The 26,520-nt window shown below is 42.7% G+C and overlaps 1 protein-coding gene across 2 annotated transcripts in view; it reads left to right on the top strand.

Annotated features, from left to right (window-relative positions):
* The first annotated feature begins 18,325 nt into the window (after positions 1–18,325).
* adamts18 (ADAM metallopeptidase with thrombospondin type 1 motif, 18) overlaps positions 18,326–26,520 on the top strand; it is a 60,918-nt gene continuing 52,723 nt past the window's right edge. Inside the window, exons 1-3 of one of the 2 annotated variants that reach the window (XM_037094287.1) lie at positions 18,326–18,737; positions 19,016–19,097; positions 20,181–20,494. In XM_037094287.1, the coding sequence (XP_036950182.1) occupies positions 18,636–18,737; positions 19,016–19,097; positions 20,181–20,494 (498 nt within the window). In that variant the 5' untranslated portion in view covers positions 18,326–18,635. Of the gene's footprint in view, positions 18,738–19,015; positions 19,098–20,180; positions 20,495–26,520 lie in introns of those variants that run through there. The other variant, XM_037094288.1, reaches the window with a different exon arrangement.

The raw sequence follows: 26,520 nt of genomic DNA, 5'->3' as shown, positions 1-26,520 counted from the left end.
CTGTCCTTCTGTGTCCACCCCCCTGGGTGACTTGGTAGTCCTCTGTACAACCAGAGAAAGGAATGGATCTCAGTCGGACACAATGCATTTACTGTTTAATCAGCCTACAAAAGAGACAAGAATTGGCTTTCTAGTGTGCTATTTCCTAGATGTACTGTATGTTGAGTGGCTGTCTCGGTTGTACTTGTGTTGTACTTGTACCTTTCTCAAACATGTCTTTTAAGTTTTTGTTTTTTTAAATAATAAATAGAGTTTGTGTGAGTGTACATACATTTGACTTCTGAAGCAGATGAATGATTGCACCTCTGTACCTTTAAATGTTTGATGCTTTAGTGTATAAGTAATATGAGATCAAATAAGAGCCAGGGAGAAAACAAGAGTTAGGGTTCCAACCGTTGTCTTCAACTTTAGACATGATCCAAAGGCCTCGTTGGGCCACGTTGGCCATCAGAAGCCTGCCAAACAAAGGAGACAAGCCAAAAAACCCCTGGTTTTCTGGTCTACACATAGAATTAAAAATGGCTTTTCTGAATATCTTCACCTTGGCAGGAGTTTTCCAGAAGCTCAGTTTTCAGTGACATGAAGGACCATTTACATGTGCGGGAGGCCAAAAATGCATAGAAAATGCTTTGTTTTAAGAAATACTCGTGTATATGTGAACAGGGACTGAGTCATTTACTCCCACAGGACTTGGTGTCCACTATTTTGTAGCTTGTATTTGACCGTGTGTGATTTACAGGATGTGTTTCTTGTTGAATTTGGCCACATTTAAATTACCCTGTGAAGCGATAAACAAACACAGTATAGTTTACAGTCTACATTTCTCACTAAATTAATACAAAATGCGGTGTGTCCTGAAGGGCTAACCAAACTGCTGTATACGTTTCCCACCTCATCCAACATTTGCAACTGTTTAAAACCTACATTGCTGACATTCTGCGATGGTTCGTGGTCTTCTTCTGTGGTCTTACTTCAATCTAAAACTGTTGGGAACGCTGTAGCTAAATATAAATATGTAAATACAAATAAATCAATTACCTGATAATTAAGAAGTCCAGTAAAGACAATGCTACCTCTATACTGGTACAGATGTTATCTTCAGCCCTGTCCTCGGGGGCAGAGCCTCACCAATATTCACTCTCTCTACTGTGAACAGAAGCAACAATGCAATGAATGGTACTGTCAGGAACCTCAGAATTCAAAGTTGTTCACAGTTATAATCCTGAATTTTCTTAAAACACTGAATCTGGAGGTTTAGTGTAAAATTGTCTCGAGACAGCTTAAGGCTAAATTTGTTTGAGGCAAGAATATGCAACAAATGTGAGCCAGATGACAATAACTACAAAGTACCACATGAAGTCAATAGAATGATTGGTTTAAAAAAGATCACTCTTAATAGATACAGTATCTTCATGTCCCTCTGAGTTGAAATATATGAGATGAGGATAGACAACAGGCAACAATCTGTCTCTGGACACATCTGCTTTGTTTCCTCTGTTTTGTCCTTCGCGCACAAGTCAAAAGACCCTTGAAGTGTGTAGATAGCTTCAAATTTATATTTCAAAGATCAGAGTTCAAACCAAAAATCTCACTTGAGGAGATTGCTATTCGGCCATAAAATACTATGTGTCTGTAAATCTTTCCTGAGTGCACAAGGAGAGATGGTGCAGAAGACACAGATACGGCTTCCTCCAGTCTCGTATATCTTCCACTCCCTTCTCTTCCTGAGCTTGACTTACTACTTGCTCGTTTTATATACAGTTTTAAATTTTATCGAATATAAATTCAAACTAATCAATATTAAGGAGCTTTATTATAGACATTCCCTGACTTCCTGAGTCGTTGCCTTTTTCAGCAAAGGGGGAGCAAGATGACTTCAGAACAAAGACTTGATATACAGTTGCCTCAGTTGAGAGACTCCCAAGAACAAGAAAAAGGGTCCACAGCCTTACCAGCAGCTCTATGAGGCTGTACTGTGCCCGCTGTGTATTGTGTATGTATGTTCACACTGAGGATACTGACATGCCATGTGATCTTAAACCAAAGTACTGGACGTCAATGTATTATAGATCAGCGGACATCCAACAACCCATCGGTGATAGGTACACCAACTGAGGTGAAACTCATCCAAGTCTGGAAATTTGGCTGCTGCAGTAGACTCACTTGAAATGCAATTTGGAGTCAGGCCACAGAGATGGTCTGTTAGGGCCCAATCCCCTGCCAATTCAGCACCATAGACCCTGGTATTTGTGGTGCAATGGGTTTTTGTTTTTGGGTCAAGAGGCTGTCGAACAATTGGGCTCTCGATTCAGTGCAGCATTATTTGGGGAAAAATGGGCCATCAGAACAATGGCCATTCCCTGTTTGCAGAGGCATTCGATCAGAAAAGTCTTATAAACAATGTATTTCAACGTTTAATTTGGGGCAATTACTGTTTCTTACAGCAGTAGAAACCTATCAGCATGGCAATTCCTTGTGGAGCTGTCATAGCACCTGTCCAGTTAGGGGTGGGAATTGATAAGTTTTTATCAATATCAATGCCATTGTTGATTCTGCCTATCAATCCAATTCCTTATCAGTTCTCATATCGATTCCTGAGTGGTTCTGAGTGGCAAAAAAGGAGTTCTACAGCCTTCTGCACTAAAAGCAATTTATTTTATTTTTTCCCAAATTCATGTCTGCACAAGACTGTGAACATGAACATATTCAGCTCAAACATACTGAACAACACCTTGACAAGATATCGTGTACAAAGAAATTATAGTCTAAATAAATGTGTTCGACAGCCTGTGTACGAATGCTAAGTTAGCACTCATATGCAGGTGGTTGAACACATTCTTGGTACTTAATTCCATGCTGAGTAGACAAATGTTTTATCATGTTGCTGATATTTTCACTCTTACACAATATTACAGCATTGCACTGATTACACATGGCAGAATTCTCATCTTGTTTGGTGAAATGCAGCCAGGCTTTAGATCGGTTCCTCCTCTCCATGATGCTGCCTCGTGGTTGAAGGTCTGAGTCGTCACAGTGAGTGTGGCGGATACAAATGTACCGCTGTACATACAAATGTACCACCACGCAAAATTTCAGGAAAGCCAGAAAACCTTGTGAAGGCAGGGAAATGAGATAATCATTAAGAAGAACCGATAATGTTTGAGGCGTACAATTCTGATGGAAATGGTCAGTTGGAAACGGTTCTAAGTTGGAACTGGTTCTCGATTCTCACTCCTGTGTCCAATGTTATTCTAATCGTCACTGTTGTTTCAGCCTTGGTTTGTTTCTCCAAACTGTGAAATCCTGTCTGGGGTCTCTTTAACTTGGTGGATGTTAGACTCTCCTCATCAATTAGTGCTGTATTTTGGTTTTCCATTCAGTATTAGTGAGCAGGAAGGGAACAACAATGATTGGAAATCAGGCGATCAGTATTCTTTCTAAAAGTAAAGAGGGAGTTCTTCTCTCCCACAGAAAACACTGCTCCTGCACTGCCTGAGATGCTGGGTTCGGAGTTGGACCTTTACTTTCATAAATTATGTGTCACTATGTAGCAGGTGTGATATAAATATAGATTTTTATATATCTATTATAAAATGTATACACTCCAGTCAGTCAACAGACATACAGTTGAAGCTGCTGTAGTGACGTTATTTTAGACACCAGCTTGAAGTTAATGAAAACTCCACAGAAACCTGCTGTTCATTTCAAAATGTTCCAGATTGAAAGACTACTAACGCACAGTTCTGACTCAAGAAGTTCTATTTAATTTCCTCTTTGGTGGATATCACTGATGTTGTCTTCAGCACCGCTCAGACATGCTGCAGTTGTACTGTAACCTGAAGGCCTCTACTGTCAGCTGTCCCCGATGCCTATCCCATTAACAGGGTGGAAAAAAAGGAAAGCAGTCAGCTCCAAAGTTCCTGAAAAGACCTCGATATGAATAGAACACTGCTGACTGGGAGGTTTTGCCAAACATTAGCTCTTTTTATCACCTGTCACCTGACGCCTGCAACTCTTTGTCTGTGTAAAGCCATTAAGGAGACATCTGAGGCTGCCACGGCGCCGCGTGACACGAAACAAATGCCCTCTGTTATTCTCTACCTGCGCTTCCTGGGGGAAATTAGATGTGATAATGCTGCTCCACTTACAAGATATGTGCTCATGTAGATACATGCTTTCCGCATTACATACACACACACACACACACACATGTACATGGATACAAATGCATACAGATACATACACACAGGTCTGATGGATTGGCAGAGTGACTTGACTTTCCCATGTCAACTTTCCTTTCTTTCCAGGACAAACTCAGAGGTGCTTCACTGTAGCCGCTGCTGCCTCTTCCACCAGGTCAGCCTCCTCCTCCTCCTCCTCCTCCTCCTCCTGACAGCTGCTTGGGTTTTCTTTCATTAGCATAGTTTATACCTTTCAGCCTCACCGTCATCCTCTTCATCACTGATACAACACTTGGCCAAATACACTATTGAGTCATCTCTTGACAGAGTTCCGACCTCTGCCTGTTTGTTTGGATATCTCTGAGTGACCATGTGCAGGCAAAACTCAAAATGAGTTGGTGTCTGAAAACTAGTGCCTGGATTTGTTGCAACAAACAGATTTTTAAAATGAAATATTTACAGATGTAAGTTATTTAGCCGGAAAAACAGTGAGTCAGTCAGTGTTTTGCGGCTGAGCAGAATTTCACAAACCTTTTCAATTCTGATATACACTTTGCAGACTGTATACAGTATTAATGACAGCAGGGTGTAACTGGAGCACGGATTATGAGAAAGTATTTCTCAAACAGCAGATGTGTTTTAATCCTGGGTGGTTGAGAGACATCTCTCTAAACACTTCCTGGCTCAAAGTTGCGTTTTAAGGGTTGCAACGACACCATTCTAGTACATTAGATGATGCTTTACCAGCTGAGACGCTGAGTAATAAAGTGAACCTATAGGGGCTCAGTGTGCTTTAAACAAATGAGTTCTTACACAGTCCTGTCCAGCCATGTCTAAAGGGAAATGTGTTTATGTCTGTTTTGATCGGCCACACTTGAAGACAGGGAAGGCTGCTGTTCTAGCGTCCTCCTTGCTGCATCACGCTGCCCTCCCTGGTCTCATTTCAAGGCCTTGTTGTCCTTTTTCTATCTTGTAGGTCTGTAGCTCAAATGTTAAGTGTAACTTACCTATCATGGCATTTGAAAACATTAAGTAAGATTCTTTAGTTACTTTATTATGATAAACACACACTTTGTTATGCAGTTATTGGCAGTTATCCTTTATTATGTACTTACTTACTTATGAGTTAATTCTGCATTTTTGCAGATACCAGATCTAAAGTTATCATTTACTTATTAACAAGCTATGAACACTCAAAAAAACAGTTTTCTTTTTATGATCTTATTTATGTTGATAAGCATCTTTTTTGAAAAAAAAAAAAAAACACATTACGCATTACCACGTAGAGCTACACCTGATACTGACACCAAATATCATATTCAGCAGTCTGAAAATCAGTGGCATGAATTGCGCCGTGTGAGTATGGGTCCTGCTCATGAAAAACTTTGCTGTGTCTTTTAAAATCCACTCACGTAGATAAAAAGTTGTACAACGTGAATAAAACAGTCTGTCTGTGTGTTTTACTACTATGCAGTATACATTATCTGCTTTTTTACTGGTAAACTGTTTCTGCATCTGGTACACAAGAAATGAATGTATCATTAATGTAATGTACACGCTAATTTGCTGTTAAAAGGAACTCAAACAAGACAAACAGTGACAAAAAAAATGCCTCTGTATTCAACAGGAAAAAGTTTTCTCTGTGACTTTATTTTCCATTTTACAGTATTCACACTCTCAGTGATGCATGAACACTGTAAAATTTGAGTAACTAACTTGAATTTTTGTTGACAATAGTTTCAGTCAAACATTAACACACTCAGAACTAAAGTAAATTTTGGGTACTGTGATGACTTTGGGCCTTTCTTCCACTGTTGCTGAAACGAACCCTCATGTTTGTTGCTGTTTGTTTGCTGCGGGCTGATTTACTGGACTGTTGCCTCATCACAACAACTCTACAAGAAGGAGCCCCTTTGATACAGAGCAGGAGCCTTTCGCAGTGACATAGCATCAGCTCTGTAAAAGGAGGCAATGGACAGTGCAGTATGTGTGTGTGTGTGTGTGTGTGTGTGTGTGTGTGTGTTTTGTGTATGTGTGTGTGGGAAGCCAGCACCAGACCGTATCTAATGGGAATTAAACAGCGTATTAAAACATCGGCCAGTCGTGTTTCTGCCCAGCCTCGTCACAACAGTTGGAAACTTCCTATACTTGGCCACTGGACGAGCACGAGCAGAACATCTTTTCCTGTGATGGAGGCGTGTCAACTCTGGGCAGCGTCTGCTGTATAAATTAAATTATGTAAAAATGTTGAAATTCCAAGGAAGAAAAAGATTCCTAGTTTTGTCTGCATAAGACCTCTACGGGAACCAACAACCTGCAAGGTAGCAACCTACAGACTAAAACTGGCAAGTTAGCCGAACAATAACCTGGTCGCTAACTAACAAACCTAAACAAGCCAGCAGTTGTTACCTTGACTTTAGCTGGCATTTAGCCATTTTAATGCCAGGGCTTGCCTTTGCACATGCAAATGTTCCACTGAGACAACATTTCACTTGTATGCAAGGGCAGCCTTGCTGCATCCTGAGCCACCCCACCCAAGAAGATGATTGTGAGTGTTGTATAGAAATACAAAGAATCCAGCATTTTCTTTTTTAAAAGTGCCCCTGCACCCCACTGAAAAGTAGCTTGCCCAAAAATGAAACTAAGTGCCTCTTTTGTTGTAATTATGCTTTTACACGAATAAATAATCGCAAAGAAAGCCTGGGTTGCTTTTTGCCGAGAGTTTCACTTTAATGTGTTTTCTTGACATTTCAGTGTCATTCACTGAAGATCAGTGAAGTACTGGTGGAGCAAAAAGTGACAACATGACACCAGATCAGCTGAATATGTATGCACTCCACACCTGCATCAACATTTGACTTGCAGCTGCAGTTTTAATATACAAATGAATCCTGAATTGTTCTGAAATCATGCGAGACACTCAAGTCCCTTCCCTCCACGATGCAGACAGGTAACAATCAAACACTGGTCGTCACTTCAACAAGACCAGCCGGACTTCCTTTTCAGCCCATTTCTTTAATATATGCAATGAATACAATTACCTGTTAACTTTAAAACAAAATGAATTCTTCATTTACAGTACTGACTCCTGACTTTTATTACATCAAACTTATTTATTGAGCAACTGTCAGAACTCTGCTACAAAATGCTTTATGAGACAAAAATGGAAGTATGTGTTCCACCAGCACTCTTCATTAGCTGGGTAATAGAAACTGTCTGGATCAATATACTGGAGCAGCACAGCCATTAAAAGAACTTAGAGATAGGTATAGATTTTCAGTCGCTGTTGTGAAATCATGATCTTTGCTACCAAGAAGCATTTTAACACTTAAAATCTTAGATGTCAGTGAAGCACAGGTGGCTTTCTTCCATCTGATGAAGTTTGAGTTTCTGCAGGCAGTGTTAGTTTCTTCTGTCACCTGTATTTTCTTTCTTTCTTGCAGCTCATTTTAACGACCCACTTCTCCTTATGTTTATTTTAAATGAATCACTATACACAATACATCCCCTTTTGAGTGCAATCTCATTTTTCTTCCAGGACAGACCTCCCAGACACAAGGAGCAACTGGATGATGCACTAACAGCTGCTTTTATTCATTTTTATTGCATCACAAAATGTGCTTATTTCAGATTTTATTCACAAGGAAAAGTGTTTGTATGTATGTGGATCTGTGTGCGTATGTGTATATGGACGTTAATCTGCAATCGATCTGGCCCGGTGCCACAGGACCAACAGGCTTTTATTGTGCCTGGCAACAAACAGTGAGATACATCAAACACACACAAACCGGACAGTCAGCACCTCCGCTGGCACGGGCCTGTGTGATGTCATCAAAGACAAGAAATCCCAGGTGCTGATGGGATAGGAAATGGTCTCTTTGGCCCCCCCCCCAGCTCCTGGCACCTGGCTGACAACTGATGACATCTCCTTTCTCATGTAATGATCCCCTTGACTTCAAAGTGAAAGTAGGGGAATCCCACGTCACACACACACACACACACACACACACACACACACACACACACACACACACACACACACACACACACACACACACACACACACACACACACAGCATAAGAATAAACATTCATCTAATTTCTCTTCCTGACGGTGAGGTGTGAGATGATTATAGCTGTGATTTGCTCTCAGTAGCTATTCTTTAGATGTCTAACTCTAAACTACAGGGTTTTAACAAATGCTTGTTGTATATCATTATGGTCACATTATGTGAAGGCTGAGATATTTAACATCACAGTAGGTTGCAAATGGATGCCTGAATGAGCTGATTTAAAATAATACTGGTTAACTTACCAGATTTTAATTTGTACATGACGGATCCATTCATGATATCGTGCCAGACTGAAGCCAAAGCTCCATGTCTCAAACATTTTGACCCACTGATAATCTATGAAGTTGAAATAAAAGCAACACTAACATGTAAAAATATTGTAACAAGGCATTAAAAAACATTTACCGCCCCTGTTGTCCCTGTTTGATGTTGTCTTATGCTCGGAGGTCGAGGATCTCTCGGCATTCACAACTTGATGCTGTTTGGTGTTCTTCTTCTATGAATTAGTTGCTACTGCTGGGCCACATTTAGTTATAACAAAATGTAGCAAACGTTCATTTAAATGGAATTATTGGGTTATTTTATTGTACTGCCTTTCCAATACAGCATTATTACAACCATTTTATCCAGTTTGCGACAGCGCGGTGGAGACACGTCTGGCTCACTGTGGCACACTGTTTCAAGGAAACAAGGAAACCAAAGCAAAATGGTGAACATAAGTGACGTGACAGGCTGACAAAGTTTTTGCAACGTCACATTGCCGTCAGACAGCCGTGGAAGTCTGACCCAAACAGCTACTCTGCAGCATTATACAGTTCGCATCAGGCGAACAAATTTTGAAAATATGGCTTGAAATTAAATTAATGTGTGTTTGTTTTTTTTTTGTTTTTTTAGGTGGGCCTTCTTTTCTTTTCTTTTCTTTTCTTCCTTCTAAGATATGTCTTGAAAGACCCGAACTATCCCTTTAAATAAACATATGGCACTGTGATTAGTAAAATTTACCTTTCAACATCAGCTGCCAATCAAGGTAATTGGTCCATGAGTGTAATTATTATTGCATTAATGTTACATTAGTCTTAGAGATGTAATCAGCCTAATGTTTAAATAGATTTTAGCTGCTGTAGTGAGTCCAGGCAGGATTTTGTACTTACTGCACTGTACTATAATGTACTATACTGTTTTTAAGATGGAAAGAGATAATTGTTAGAAATGTCCTCGTGACAAGAAGCAAGACCAAGATCTGTTTCATCAGTCTGTAAGTTAAGGCCACATATTCAATGTAGAGCCACATAACCTAAGCTGTGCTCTTCTCTCCAGCTCTGTAGATGACTGATAACACAGATGCTGCTGCAGAGTTCTAGATGGACCATCTGTGAGTTCGAAGATAGTATTTCATGTCTTTCATGCAGATGGAGGAACAGACAGATGCCAGAAGGCCTGACTGCTGAGGAGTTCCTCAGAAAAAGATGAGGCGATCAATGACACTGACTAATGCTGGAAACATACACTCACAGAGAGGGACACTGCTTGCGTGCACACACATTCATCAGGAGCTTGCGAAGACATTTTCACAATCTGAGTGGTTTGACATTTCTGATGGATCTTCAAATTGCAATGTCGGAGCTATCTGACACATACACACACTGTGGTCAGCATACACACAATCTATTTCTATTCACATGCAGGAGGAGATCACACAGGGCCGCAAAGGACAAGACGCGACTGACGGGCAAACAGATGCTTGCCACTGTGGCAACCGCTGACACAGCCAAATATAATCCTGGAAGAACTGACAGAAACTCACCCCCGAAATGTCCCACAGATACAAGCAGCAGGGAAATTACAAGGTCTGAAATGAGGGGCCGATACAGGATGCGAGCGCAGGACAGGAGAGAAGAGGAGCTGGAGTTTGACATTGTGGAGACCACACTTGGAAAAAGCAGTGCAGCATGACGGCAGAGTAAACAAACACAAGCAAAGTGAAAGACGGGGAAGGTAACCTCCTCATCAGGTTTATATGAAACGTTTGACTGTTTGGTACGCATGAATAGAAACAGTGCATCCACTTTCTCAGTCAGCTACATCCAACCTTTAAAGAAAAGGAGTCTCCCATGGGTAACTCTGTGGCACATTGCATTGAGAAATGAATAAGTGATGATGAGTGATGCCGGTGTATTTGAGCCAGTGCAGACCAGCCTGCAGGTCAACCTGGAACACTTGCGACAGCTTCAAGGGGCCTCCAGCAAAACAGAAATATTAAAGGTGCTGCCTCGACTACTTTGCCTTGAGAAAATCAAATATTTATTTGGAAGTGAAAACTTAGAAACCAGGGAACGTCTCTGATCATTTCACTTCTGTGCCGTCAGTGTTGTTTACAGTGTCGGGCTGCTTTTTGGCACACGTATCATCGCGCTCCTGCAGCTGTTTATCTTCCAATTCTTACAGGATGTATCACCTCCCAGACAGTCCTAACAGCAGCAATGCTTGTAACAGCCCATAACTCTTTCAACATATCTAAGACATGTGAGTAGTGTAGGAATTAGAGCTGTACCTGTCTTCGAATTTTGTCAAACTGGATTTGTCACGACACTACAAACTATTTGTCCTGTTTTTATTCATAATGACTATGTGCCTATCACTGCCAGCCATGAGACTCATATTCTACCTGTAACTCTAAATTTATAATGTCTTTGTCTGTGTGTCCTGTCAACACTTCAGTCATAAAATGCCAGGGCCCCATGGAGAGTCTCTCCTGACAGGCTTGAAACAGGACTGAGCCCATCCATACAAAATCAGGCATTGCAGTGATTGGCCTCGGGTTTGTGTGTCAGTGTGGGAGTGTCATTTCATGGCCTGTCTGAGTATTGTGGTGTTTTGAACACTCTCTGATCCAGAAGGTGTCGGTAATGACCTTCAGTCGCCAAGCGCCTTCAAACAACAAGGGAGAAGCTGCTATGTTGCTATGCTACTCGCATGTTAGTGATTGTTCATCTGTTTCGACAGAGTAAAAGATAGAAGTCAGCAGACAGGATGCGAGGCATATCTTTACACTGGGTTTTAAAATGGTCCGTAAGAGCTGACTGCATGATTAAGTGGATCTTAACAGTATACACTAAGTGTCCCTTGTTGCATTTAACAATGCTGCTAGCATGACCATGACTGTCCCGTCCTACTCTGCCTCTGGTCTGTGGGTCATGCTTTTGCTTGGTAGGAGTCCCTATACTCCATTATATTTTTGGTCATTCGTGCTGTGAGACCTGATCACAGACTTACATGATTGGCTACCACAGCTTGACTTTTTTTCACCACAGCCGGCTGTTTTTTTTTTTTTTTTTCAGCACCACTGCAGCTAAAACACACTTACCCTGATTCAAATGAATGGGAGGACTGACTTCTCACCGCAAAGCCTGATTCTGTCTGAGCTACTCTCTAAATTCAGTGATGATAGAAACATGACACCTGCCTTTCCAACACAATGCTATAATGTGCATTGATGATCTGGACCTTGGTGCTGGATAGTCCATCCATCTCTGTTCAAGCAGAACTTGGGCATCCTTCAGTTGGCGTTGAGTTGGGATGAGAGACCAAAGTAATGTGCTGTTACTGTTTCTCAGCACAACTGTGACTCTGAACACGAAACCTTAGAAACAAACGTTAACATAACATGCAGATGTATAAAGTCATGATGAAGAATTTCGAGGGCCACCATGAAATTAAATATTTTTGAGCTTGTCCTCATCAGAAAAGCTACCATGTAGGTAGAAAATGAAAGCAGCTTATTACGACCCATTTTGACCTTTATTGTTAGGTAGTCACCTCTACCGGCTGAAGTAGTTTTCACAAGTTCAGAGTAGAAGGTGAGTTGAAGTAAAAGGTTTGTAAATGTAAGTAAAAGAGTGACAAGTCTGTATAGGGAAGAGGTCGAGGACAGTCGGGTTAAACAGTCACAGGAATTCCACCCAGGAGAGCGCAGCTTGTGTCCAGTGTGAAACCAGAGGAAGTGTAGTGAAGCGTACTTGTCATATATAATGTAATGTAAGTGACTTTAGTGGTGTAGGTAGTTCTTGCATTAACATAAATTGCTTAGAGATTGTAATATTAATTTTGGGAGACACCGACCACTGACTCTGTGTACTGTAGGTACACTGTATATTTCGCAGTCCACTAGTCTGATACCAATACCTTGCCAAGTGGTCTCTTTGCTCTGGTCCCTCTCATTGCGTGTTCCCAGGACAGAAGGCTCGGGGGCTCGATCTCATCTCAGTGCGGTCTCTAAATCTTACAATCTATTTCCATCTCAGGCCAGAAAAACGCAACTGCGTATATTTCCAGCTGCAACCAGATATGTTGTATTGCTTTTGGGAGGCAAACAACAGACCAGCCTGACCGGCCCCGGTAACTCAACAACCCAAGTGGGAGAGAGACATTATGAGGAGGGCGGAGAGAGAGGGAGCGACTGCTGAGGGCCTCAGACACTTTGGTTAGCATGCTGTAAATAAGCACATCGTCTGTCAACACAGTGCAACAGGCTGTGGTGAGCAGGGGTGTAACACTGTTCAGATTTAACAACATCTGTAGCCATCAACAACAATACAAGCGTTTTAATAGCGAGGAAAAAGAAGCATCCATGCTGAGACAAACACATCGACAGAACAGGGGACTGACCGAAAGAACAGCCACATAAGAAAATGCCTCCGAGCCCACACGTTCTTCCACTGTCCAGCCCAAATGTTGCATGTCTCAGTGTGGCTCAGCACATGCAAACATGGGCCGGAGCAGAGCAATCAGGGTGTCAAACACGAGCCGGAGTGTCAAACACCAGCGGCTCATGCAACAACTCAGGGACCTTTCGCTTCGAACTTGCGGATGTATTGTGGTTGTTTCCTCGCTAACTCTACATCACACTGTGCAGATGACAGTGCAATTATCCTCCAAAGTACAGTGTGGGAAATTTCCCAGCAACCTCAAATCACAGACACTTAGGCCAAGTACAGGACCACCACAATTGCATCTTACATCTTAATGACAAGCAGACACTGTAATGAGCCAATGAGGTATAATATCATCGTAAGGGTGCCTGTTCTCATGAAAAAGGTTTGTTCCACCATGTGACATCTTCTGCTGGAACAAGGGGGAGCTGTTTCAAAGGTACTGAAAGCACGATTTAAAAAATTCATCATAGAAAGGAAATTAAGTTTAGTCTCGCACCGCTGTCATCCAATAATGCGCTCCAAAGAATTCACTCAGCCCTGCGATTTCCATCTTCCCAGCATGCTTTAGTACTTCTCTACATGCTTAACAATGGATTGAGGAGAGAGAGACATTTTTACTGCCTCACTATATTCAGCTTTCACTCATTTTTTTGTTCAGGATGGGAAAACGCCTCAATACCATCTGGTGCAGGTTGCAGATGTAGCACCTAAAAAACTAAAGCAAAAAACGATTACAGTAAGTGAAAAAGCAATGATGACACAGTTTCTTGTAAATCAAGGCAGCTGATGATTCTGTTTCTGTTTCTCTAATCTCTAATTATTGAATACAAAAGCTCAAACAGGCTTCTGTTGAACAAGGTGTGTGTTTATCACGATACAGAACCGAAGGTTTTGTCCGTCTGCCCCCTGGTGTTTTTCAGAATACTGCAACAGATAACATATAAACGCCTCTGTGTGTGCTCCGGCTTGTTCCCCAACTGCAGAGGCCTCTCTTCAAAATCTGAAGTATTTTATTAAAAAATGTTGATGAAAATAACTCAACTTCTCATTAGTTTTACACTTGCTTAGGTGGCAGTGTTTCCTGCACGCGCACTCGAGACTTCTGCCAATCGAGTCAGCTAACTTCTGGTTTAGCGAGCTAATTTGGATGTGGATTAAATGTAATCAGGCGGCTCTTATAGACCCTCCACATTGTATTGGAGTGAACTGCTCAAATTCTCACATTAAAATGAGTCATTCCACAGGGGTTGTGAGGCATTTATGACCGTTTGGAAAACGCACCTTTAGCTTGTGGGAAAAAGTCCCCAGTCCGTCACATGCTGATTACACGGCTTGGCCTCGACAAGGGTTGGCATTGTTTGTTGGGGTTTGAGCTCAACGATGAGGCCAGCCGGCTTCTTTGAAGAGGAAGTTACGGTCAAGCCAACTGCGTTATATAGCCCTTTTCTGCGGACTAAGAGGCCGCTCTTTTGCGTAAACGATGCGGAAACGCACGATCCGTCCACACGGATCCTGAAAACGCAGCGACTGAAAACACACTTTCTTGAAACCGGGTCTCAGGGTGGAGAAATACGAAAACGCAGCCCTCCTGTTCTCGTGTGGACGGTGAATCCGCATACTTTCCGAAACGATGACGCCATCGCCCCACCCCGACCTCTAGCCTCTGAACTCTGATCCACGTGACGTCTCCCAACAACTACTGCTTGTGTTTGTGTCTCTTACTCGCCTTGTAGTCGAGTGTGAGTCGCAGCAGCAGTTTGACCTCATTAACGATCCACACAAACGCTTCTGGTTTCCTTGCATTCGCCATTTTCGTCTTCTTCTTCTTGTTTTCAGATTCTCCTTCTACTGTCCGTTTGTAAACAGCGTGCAAGCTTAATGTGCATGCTCCGTCTCTTCTGCTCCGTTTTTAGTGAATTTAGAGCGCCACCTAGAGGCCTGGAATGTGAACTACAGCATTCTGAGGCGTTTTCAGTGGATCCGTGTGTATGCAAATATTCTTGCAACGAAGCCAAGGAAGTCGGAGAAAAAAAATATCAGTGGAGAAGGTCTAAAAACCACATCGCCATCATCTATATAGGAGGATATGACATCCTGCTAGTCACTGGCGAGTGCGCTGTCTTGAGTGAGTGAGAACAGGATGCGCAGCTCCAAAAATAGAAAATCAATATGTGGTGACCAATGTTGATATTGTGGCAGACAGTCATAAATAAATGAATGTGTGGGAAACACTGGGTGGGTTTTTTTTTTTTTGCCTTACTCAGCTCTTTCTGACCTGAGAAGAAAATAGCGTCTTCTTGCAATCCTCCATTTTTCTCTCACGTGACGGGTTTTTTTTTTTACAGATTGCAACGTGGCAGCCAGTGACAACGTTAAAATGGGTCATCTCTAGTGTCTTTTACTTCAGCCTCTCTTCCAAACTCAGTCCTGACTGAATGATGTTAAAGTGTTCTTTGAATGAGGACGGACAGAAAAAGACTTAAGATCCAAATTTGTGTGTCCACAGGACTGCCGACTGGACCTGAAGCCGATGAATACCAGTGACTGCTGTAGAATCACGTGATCAGGGAATGAATACTGATTGATTTAAGATGGTGTCAGTGGTTCATTGTGAAAAGAGTATATGTTTAACGAGGCTTACGTAAAAAAAAAATCCTTACTTGGATCAATGAATGTGTATGATTTACTCTTGAATCCATACCCTTTAAAACTGTCAAAGCCAAGTGTCACTGTGCTGGCTCTGTTTGTAGAGCTCATATGAATGGTAATAATGTCATGAACCATTTGATCGGTACACCCTTAACACACAACTGAGTAGCACACACATTCTTAAGAAAGGTTATTAAGGCGATGTTTGACTTCTGCCAGGAAAGCTGGCCTGAGCTGTTAGAGCCTCGGTGGAGTGTGAATATGTATGTAGTGAGTTGTCTGTGGTCTTCAGCTGTGTGTCTGTCACTGCATTCCAGCAACATATCCAGGTGTTTGCAAGACAGAATGGAGACGGCTGCTGTAGGGCCACCTGGTCACAACAATCAGGACGACACGTGCTGCTTTAACAACACGAGCCACTGAAGTGTGCACGACCTGACGCTTCAACGGGACAATTCACCATGAACATTTAGACGATGCGCCTCCATTTTGGCTTGTTTCAGTGACTGATGGTTAACACCAAAGTGAAGCATAATTCTGCCTTCAAATGCTGTCAGAAGTATTGAAATCTTAAGGTAGATGACCCAGGAAAGTCCATGCACACAGACAACATAATATAACAGACTTGATGTAAAGCAGCTCAGAAAACGTTCTAATTAGTTCTCAACTCAAACATTGTTGAAAAATACATGCAGACCATATTTATTACAAGCCATACATAGAATATCCTACAATTTATTTTGCTCAGGTCTGTATTTGTTTTGCATTCTGTACATTTCTCCTCATGTCTTCTTGTTTTGTTCTTTGTTTTTTAATTTCTTCACATGCGTTGTTATTTTTTTTGTGCTGCTGTTATCTGTTATCTAGAATGTGATGAAAGCCTTGTGTTATTCATAACTCAAAGACAACATCTCATTCAGTTCCATCTTTGCAGATGAAATGCTGCCTGATACAGTCTGACATATTTCCTGAGAGCCTGCAAACGGTCATGTAATGTCAGACTGGGTTGATGCCAGCAGCGAGCCTTGAGCGGCATCGAGGACATCGTGCATCCTTTCTTGTTTGTGCATCTCGGTGTCCTGTTGTTTACGTGCGACCCGACCACAACATGCAGAACTTCTGTAATACAAGAAGACATAGGAAATGAAATATCTTGTGAGTAAAATTCCATGGAGACTGTGACAGTTGCAGAACAATAAAAACAAAAGTTGTAATTGCATATACTGTGACCAAACGTGTGGGTGGTTTCAAGCCAAGATTCAGTCGAGGCATTTGTACTTATTTATGGCTCTGAAGTGATTCAGATTCTTCAGTCTGTCAGTTCTGACCAGTGATTATCCTGAGGACCGCTGGAACTGAGACCATGCAGTCTTTCTTTTCTTTTTTCTTTTACCTTTACACTTCTAGACTTTTGCACCACAGAGCAAATCCTCCATGTCTGCCGATTTGAGTGCAGATGCATCTTTTTCTGTCTGTATTGTGAGAAGATGTAGTGTGATGCTGGAAGAAATTCCTGTTTTGTTGTTCTCTCTGTATTTCCAGCAATACATGAATGAATCTAAAATAAAAAATCAACTAAATACTCAAAATAAATCTCTCCCTCCCTAACTGTAATTTGTCCGTTCACAGAAACAGGGTCTTTGTAAGTGCAGAGTGTTTGGCATTCTATATCAGCTTCAACCGTGATTTGTCACTGCATAAAAACATTTCAGTGTGATGTGTAGGCAAGTAGCAGTGATATCCATCAACCTGTCAGTCCCCTTTACCAGCAAAATGATCCATAAACTGTATATATTCTGTTCAGATCAACTTTGCAAAACATCAGAAAACAGCTGAAATCATTTGTGTTGAGCTAAGGCATGTAAGCATTACAAGTTCTGACTCAAGAGCTCTTGCTTCAGTACATCTGGCCCAAATCATTTCCTTGTCACAGCACCACCATCTGGCCAATGAGTAAACTTTTTGTTGCCAATAACTGGAAGGCTATGCAAAGTGGACTAATATCAAACTTAATGTGACTGATCCTCAACTCCATCCTCTAAAAGTTATAATTCAACATAAAAAGCAACATAAGAATACTGTACAAGTGACAACAGGCCTCAAGTGGCCAGTGCCTTATTTAAAGAGCTTACAAGGCCATTATTGCTTAATCATTAGCAATATATTGTAATTCATATGTTTGCAATATACTCCTACTGATGTAAAATCTTATTCTTAAAGGTGCACCATGCAGTTGTATCCAGAAGGGAAATATATTCATCTTCATCTTCATTTTTATGCCTGACTTTGAAGGACACCACAATATTATAATATTTAGATTTGGCGGACCCTGCCACCTTTCTGGCTTCAAACAGTGATATGGGGACTTCATCTTTCCTCTGTGAACAGCTTGCTGAGTCAGTTATGGAAAAAAATTAAATCTTCCTGAATTTGTATTATTAGCTCATTCACAGTGTCAATGTTAAAATTGTGAGTTTGAATTTCTTCTCCAAGAAACAACAGCTGTCGGATAAATGTGGTGAAGTAAATGTATAATAATTCACTAGTGGTAGTTGAGTTACTTTGTTGAAGGCAGCAGCAATCCGCCGCTGCCAGGAGGAGAATCTCTTTTTCTTCTCTGCGCGTGGAAAATGATGCCGCGCGCTGATTGGCTGCTGGCCGCTGACTTGTGCTCCATCCTGCTGGCGGACTCTCAGAGCCGGGCTGAGTGCTCAGTCAGTGCTCCTCCCGGTGATCCCGCTACCTGCCGCTGCTCCTCACACACACACACGCGCGCGCGCACACACACACACACACACACACACACTCATATACACACACTCACGCTCATGAGTGCGCGCTGCGTCTGTGCGCACCACCGGCTTCTGCAACCTGCAGCTGACTTCACCTGAGCGAACAAACCGGGGGACCTGACGACCAAACAATGCGTGCACACTGCATTATGCGGTATCGCAGGTTATTACTACTTTTGCGCTCTTTCAGGAGGTAACGGGGCAGGTGTAAGCGCGCGTGCCATCATCATGGATTGTCTTTTTCTTCTGATATGGACTTTACCCATCCCGCTGGTCGGCTGCACCTCACTCAGGCTCCTGTCCACTTTACTATCCTGGAATATTATCAAGGCATGTGCGCTTTATCAATCATGTATGCACCCTTCAGTCAAACACACGCACCGGCGCAGTCTGGGACCAAAACAAACACACATTTGTCTCTTTGCAGCATGATTTGTGCCAACATCCGCCGCCGCGGTCACTGATTGTGGTGAAAAGTAAATCAAGTGATTGTCATCCCGAATTAAACTGTGCAACACATGTTTCAGCAGAGGAGCTCCATGCGTCACCTGCAGTGCTCCAACCTGTTGCTACCTGTCCATTTATGATTGTTTTTTGTTTTTTTGCAGACGCTGCACATTTACTGCTCACACACCTCCCACAGTGTGTCGGCCAGCTATTCTTCCAGCTACAGCCACGGATTAAATCTGGGTGAGTACTTGTCTTCTGACATGTGTGGATTTCTTCCAGTGGGCATGAGTCCATGTTCAGAAAAGAATGTGAATAAAATAAAATAGATGGCAGTGATGGGTTCACTTGTAGGACCACTGGGTCCTGTAAGATGGTCTTGAATGAAACAATCAGGAATTTTAGTTTCATTGTCACATGGGCTGACAGGTTTACAGCTTATTTGTTAAAAAGAAAAAAAAAAATGTGTTCAGCTTCAGTTGAGGTCTTTTTAATGTGCTGCTGGAGGCATGACCGGTGAGTGCAGTCAGATCACACACTGGGATTCCCTCCTGGCCGCTTTGACCAACAGAAACTGAGGGATTCCTCCTGAACTGTCCCACTTTGTCAGTGTTGGTGCCAAACATACAGAAAGTCAGAAGCTTTAACAAGGCTGCAAGAGAGAGAGAACAAGTAGAAAAGTTTTCTATGAAGTCTGCACATAGTGGAGCACCGTGACAACTGCATGCAATCAGGACATCATGACATTTACAAACTCTGGTTCTGCAGCTGTGACCCATATCTGACATGCATGGAAGTATGATGTTGGCGCTGCGGCTTCTGTTCAAAGCCATCTGTGATCCGTATGAAGCACTGAGCTTGGAAGCTTTCAGAGAAACCTGTTCACATGCTGGTGATGGATCCTGATGTAGCTTCTGGGTGCGCTTCTTTGATTTTCTGACTAAATGTGACACCATGGTGAGGTATGTTGATCACATATGATCTGGTTTGGCATCAGATTTTGTTTATAGCTAACTAACATCTAGAGTGACTGACAAGCTGGGAGGTATAGTTTCTTTTAAAAGCTGTACGTCGCTCTGTATTGATGAAACCAGAATGCAAAGCAAGCAGTTCTCTCGACTGATAAACAACAGCTAAATGCATATGTTCCCCTCGTTCTTGGCCAAAATATATTCTGGAAAATGTTGTAAATAGCAGGACAGAAGCAGAAGGAGATGAAGCAGGATGTGTGTGAGCCAGAGAACAGAGATAAATCACAACATCCTCCTGGAGCAGAGGTATCTGAGCGATTGATGTCAACTTCCTCTCCCTCCCTCCTCTCCTCAGACTATGTGTTCGTGACCCCGGTGGAGGTGGACTCCGAGGGAGCGTACCTGACGCACGATGTGACCCGGCAAAGCCGCCGCAGCAGGAGGTCCCTCTCTTCTTCTCGGCACTACTGGATCTCGGCTTTCGGACAGGACATGCACCTGGACCTGCACCCGTCCTCTGTGGTCGGCCCAGGGTTCACCGTGCAGACGCTTGGCTCGGACGGCATCACCACTGCGATGGCCGATGAAGGGTTCCACAGCTGCCTGTATCAGGGATTTATCCGTAACCTGTCGGCCTCCTCTGCAGCCATATCTACATGCTCTGGACTTGTGAGTGTTTGCCAGTAACTTCTTCGTCCGTGAGTCATTGCAGGCTTTTGTTATGTTGATGACATGGTTATCTCCTTAAGTGGATTATATGGTTTATTGATGGTTGAGAAAATTTGCCTTCCCCTGGGTTGATTTAACATTTCCAAACCAGATCTTAAACATGCTAACAAGAATGGTTTTCATTTTCAGAAAAGTTTCGAGGACATTTTGGAAATCAAAAGCTCGCACCCACGCCCAACAGCTTTGGTACTCCACCCCTACCTCGAGCTCCATGCCTTTGTGAGCGAACGAGCCCTCTGTCCTGCAATGACCCGAATGTTGTGATGCATCATTGTCTGCACCATTCAGACCTCGCTAACTCTGCGTCTGAACTGTAACATTACATCATTGCCCATGAGTGCAAGCATCGGTTCCTTGTCCTTTGTCAGGCGCTGTCTTTGAACATTAGGAGGAGTGGAAATAAGAGGGTGAAAGGTAGAAGGAGGAGAGCGAGAGAGGAGAGAAAGGTTACACTGCTGACAGTGCAACACATGAGGACAGCTCATATTTCAGTGGTTGTTGTAATGCCAGCACAAATGACAAACACACCCAACACATCGATCAGAGAGGACTGGATCGACTTTTGTGTGCATTTGTCACACGTTATGGCTTTGGATTTGGATTTGGGGAACAGATTTTGTTCACTTGTTGCAGGCAGGCCATCCACAGAGAAGCAAACACCCACGCTGGCTTTACAAGTGTCATCGTGAGGAGCTGAGCTGGCCCACAAGTCCAGCTGTTCACACCAACACTAATTTAATGATTGCCTACAAGTGGAGGACTGTCTGCGTTGCCTTGTGGAAACACGTCTTCATCACATTTTCCGCGTCATTGTCATTGTTTGTGTGTCCAGGCTAAGTTTCTGTCACTGCTGTTTCAAGTTGTGCTCAGTCACTACTCACACCTACACAGACATTAGAAAGATTAGCTCAACATTGAATATATTTAATTGCATTCTTTCAGAAAGTGAGAAGAGATGCTCAGTGCCAACTTAGGGGTGGTGTGTTTATCATGGCGCTGGAGTCAGGACAGGTTTAACCTAGCTTTTGACCCATTAGCAGCCAAACCAAAGCACTCTCTGTACGTATGTCGTTCAGTCGTTCAGGCACAGTCAAAACAGAAATCAAGTGTAAGATCTAGCAGTAGGATATAGATGTTGTCTTATTATATAAGATAAGACAATATCAAACTGTCTGCTGTAAAACAGACAGATACATGTTAAGTTTTTTCCTTCAGGTTTGCACAAAGGTTTGATATCTGACATAAGCAGTGCTAAAGCAGGTCATGGGGCTAGTGTAGCTTGAAAGTAGGGAACAATGGAAAAGAAATTGGGTGAGGAAAAATCAAGTGTAATTAAACCTCTCTTCTACAACACATTGTACCCTGTTTAGAAATGTAAAAGCAGGAACTGGTGATTTCACTGGGCTACTCCTACTGTAGACTAACTAGCTAACCATAATAGTCTAAGGTGGAATACAAGAAAAGGATTCATTAGAAGTCATATTTCTGTTCATACATGAGCCTTAAAGTTTGTTGTTTTTTCAGTTTCAGTAGCTTTTTTATTCATGTCTTTGTACTGAGAGAGCTGAACTAGTGAAGGTTTGTGACTTGACTTCATTTCTGTGTAAAACCAAATAACAGAATTGATGATATCAGTGACGCTGTATTTGGGCTTCAGATGAGGACTTTGATAGATTTGTGTGAACTCTTCACAGCAAGCAACAGACAGTTTCCCTTAAACCACATGTAGTCTGTAATTACAAGATCATCTGCTTTCTTTTGTGGTTTATGAGGTACCTGGACCCTCCGGCCCACCAGCACACATGCATTCCTTGACACATCCCACACCAGCCCGGGCCAGATGGACACACTACACCTCCATAAAAGCCATACCTCCATTTATCATCCAGCCTTCATAGCTCGTTTTGCCTCCTCCTCCTGTGCTTACCCTGCTCTTTTGTCCTCTGATTGCCCTGCCTCTACATCTCCTCTTATTTGCAGCAATTAAAGCCAGGGTGAAGTTTGAGCCGCCTGGCTGGCACCGCTAATCTTCGTATTGTCCCTTTCATTAGGCTAGCTCCCACTCACAATGCAACACCACTGACCCGTTCTCTTAAAAGCGCTCCGAGAACACAATGTGATCGGGTCGTGATTGCATTTGAATGGGTCGGGATGAAGACTTTGATCTATTTTTACTCCTCTGGAGCTTTTTCTTTTTCATCTTCCACTCCTGAGTGCGACCTTAGAGCCAGCGCTGCCTGGATGTTCACTCGGCCTGTTAAATGGACTATGGATAAGCAACATTGTTAGAAAACTGAGAGGTCAATGAATAAAGATAGACAAAATGACAAGTGCATCAAAAGGGAATGCTGGTCTTCCCTCGTCTCGTCTCTTCCTCTTAGTGCATCAGTCTGTGTGTGCTGTTGGACTGCTGTGAGGCTGAGAACAACAGGAGCAGTTGACCCCTGCTTTCTATCTAGGCCTCTACCTGAAATATTTGGATTTAGTACAAACGAGGAATGAGCCACTCTGTGATGCAGTGATGGACTCGAGAAAGGGATTATGGTGGGATTAAAAACAATGCTAAAGAGCAAGAAGTTAGAAAAACAGACAAAAAGACGGGGAAATCCGGGAAGACACAGGAGAGAGAAAAGCAAAGAGGCTGAAATAATGAATGAGAAGAGCTGGGCTGAGAGAGGGAGCGTTGTGCAAGAATGATGTGAATTCATTGTCTGGAAGCTCCCAGGGAGGCTGGAAAGTCTCTTTATAGAGAGTTGGAGAGATGGACTCTGTTTATGTCAAAGGGTTTACGAGAAGAAATGTTGTGAGAGCAGGAGAAGGGTGAAAGAAAGAAAAGGAGCTTCCTCGTACTTCATGTCATTGTCTCCTTTCAGCAGTGCCCAAAAGAGCGAGACAAGTGAAAAAGAAAGTGTCTGAAACAGGGTTGTTGGACTTGACCTGCTTGTTAATAGGAGGTGTCAGCACCAGATAGAGGGCCAAACAGAGGCCAGCTCTCCTTTAAACATTCACCCGGGCCAAGCAGATGGAAGTGGGATTCAGCTGTTTAAATGAGGGCCAGGGCGAGATGGTATTAAGAGCAGAGCAGGATGGATGGATGGGTGCAAAGAGGGATTTTCTACTGTAAATCCCCATTAATTGAATATGGTGTTATTTGTTGGTTTTAATTACACTCTCGGTCCTTCTGGAGCACCCTGCTCATGTATCCGAGTGAAGTGAAGCTGTCTCTCTCTCTTGTGCATGAGAGATGAAAGGACGTCATTTCAGATCTAATGCTCTCTGATTTGTAAGAGGAGTGAAACGGGCGGGGGTCTTCTCTCTTTCTTCTTTTGAGGGTTTCTCATCCGAGGTCGCTCTGCGGGTTGACCCCAATCCTCTCGGGCTCATGTGAATGGGGGTGGGTTCGCGTTTGGAGGGGTGTCAACCTGAGCTCTCACAGGTTCTTACTACGTTGTGCAAGTTCAGAGCTGCTGGCCACTCGTGTGAATGCAGAAAAGAGGAGTGATTTACTGCTCCACTCTGTCCCTCCAGCTCCTTCCCAGGATAGGATTCTCCTCTCTGGGGTGACGAGGGCAGATCGCAGACCTGCACTGCCAGAAAAATAGTCACTCTATATGTTTATGCTCGGAATGTAACAAGAAATGTCGCACTTTTTGCAGCTTGTGAATGAATGCTGTACCAACAAAGTGCTGTACATAGATGAACACTCAAAGTGATAGAAGCACCATAGGATTTGCAGCGTTCTAAGGCAATTCTGAGAAACTGAAGCTGTGATTTATGTGTTGCTATACATTCACCAATAGCTTGGACTAAATGTTATATCAGAAGACAATCTTAATTAACCATCACAGTGTCTAAGAGATTAATGTGACACGTTCAGCCAGCAATTTTTATGTGACCAACAGTCCTAAACTCAAAGATGTTCTGTTTCTGATGATATGCAACCATCAAAAGAAGCAAAGGTGGGAGGAGTCGTACTCGATGTATAACTTCAACAATCAATCAATTCTAAAAATGCTAACATTTCATTTTCCTTGTCAGTTGACTAATAGATCTTGCATTTCCATGCATCAAGCTATGTGCTTGTGGCTTAACACAATGGTTGAACCAATCAGCATCATATGTGGGACTAAGAGCAGGAGAGGTGACTGTTTGTATGCAGGCAAAAAAGGTAATTTGCTCCTCACCTAATGCTCCTGACTAGGTTAGCGTAGCTGCTTTAGCATCAGCTATAACAAAACTGGAACATGTATTTTGTTGATAAAGATGGCACTAAAGGCTTTTTGAGATGAATACGATTTTGTCACTCTTTGCTGGACAGGTTTCGGCAGAAGTTTGATTTACCAGTTGGCTCTGCTGGTAGGTCTCTTTAACTATATCATGTGGCTTGTTGATCTGATTGGTTTTTAATTTTTATTCTGAATTGTTTCCAAGGGTGAATACCCTGATAGTTCTGTGTAACAAACAATCTGGCCTGTCAAGATACAAAAGCTCTTCATCATATTTTCTTAATTAAATGACCTCAGATGTCTGCATCTTAAGTTGGAATTTCTATATAGTCGCTAAACTTAACTTTCGCTATTCATCCACATCTGGAAACACTAGATGATGTAGTGATAAACACTTCAGTCCATGTGTTCCATAAGACTGAGTTGGCTTTCAGAAACACACTTGCTGCATCAGTGATGAAGTGTGTCCCTGTATGACTGCTTTAAATAACGCCGCGGGGTCACGACTCTGCAGTCTTCATTACTGAGACAGTTGTGAGTTGGATGCCCACCATGCCAGGCTGTCTGTCTCAGGCCGAGCTGACCGTGGCCTTTACTGTCACCTTTCCCAAGCCCCTGCAGGCCAGGTCAGAGACAGGTTAGGCTTTATGGAAACTTGGCTCTCAGGTTCATAGTGACCTGAAGGTGCCATTCAAGTGATCAGTTGTCCTCTTCCTCTTAGTTCTGAGGTTGATACACCAAGCACAGTGTCATTTATGTGCCTTTTCGGTGCATGGTATGAAGTTGTGCGTAAAAGCAGAAGAGATCAAAGCTGAAGATAACTGAGTGAAATGACAGTGATGGCATATGTTGTCTATTCTTGCTTGAAGTAGCTGGTCGACTTAAGGGTTTACTGCAGGCGCACTGATACAGCCTAATTTGACTCAACAGGTGACTTTGTTTGAACTTAGCCACATATTTTAACTACAGCAAACAAAAAGACTAACTGAGAGAAACAAAGTGCTTCTGCAGATTTCAGCGACTTCGTGGTCAATTTGTTTACTGCACACCAGTAATCAGTAAATTCTCATATGCTATGAGTCAAAGTGTCTGAATTTCACTTGCTGCTCAGTTACCTGTGTTTAAGTCGCTATAGTAATACATGTTATCGATCATCCAATGATTCAAACTCTTAGTAAACATTGGAAACACTCACTCTCTTGTATGTGGTCACGTTTTTCCTGCTGTAGTCTGGTTTTGGGATAAGCTCTGGAGAACTCTTGATGTGTTTTGGGAGTGGGCCTTGTGACCCTGTAACCCCCAGGTGTCACCTTTTATAGCTTGGATGTGTGTTTGTGCACCCATGTGTGAGCAAAAAAACACAAGAGGACGTGTCAACACACACCCAAGCTCTTTTCTCTCCTTCAGCTCCCTTCATCTTAGATCAAACCTGTGTGATGGCCGTCGTTGACACGGTGCCGCATGTTGTGGCAGCCATCAGTGACTGCTGTAAGAGGGGAGCTCCACCTCCGACCTCTGTCTGTCTGTCTCCACCAGACATGGGGCTCCCTGTGGTGTGAAAAAAGCATTTGCTCTTTTCCCGAGCCTTGCTATTGATGCTGGATGTACTGCAGCCTCTGGAGGTCTTTATGGTCGCAAAACACATCACAGTGTGAATATATGAGAGGTTGAACTCCATTACTTGTTGGGAAAATTTGACATCCTCACTTGCAAAACTGTTGCTGGCATTAAAGCCTTGTA

The sequence above is a fragment of the Acanthopagrus latus genome, chromosome 4, assembly GCF_904848185.1.
Source record: "Acanthopagrus latus isolate v.2019 chromosome 4, fAcaLat1.1, whole genome shotgun sequence".
Lineage (NCBI taxonomy): Eukaryota > Metazoa > Chordata > Actinopteri > Spariformes > Sparidae > Acanthopagrus > Acanthopagrus latus.
This window is presented reverse-complemented; position numbering and strand designations above follow the sequence as displayed.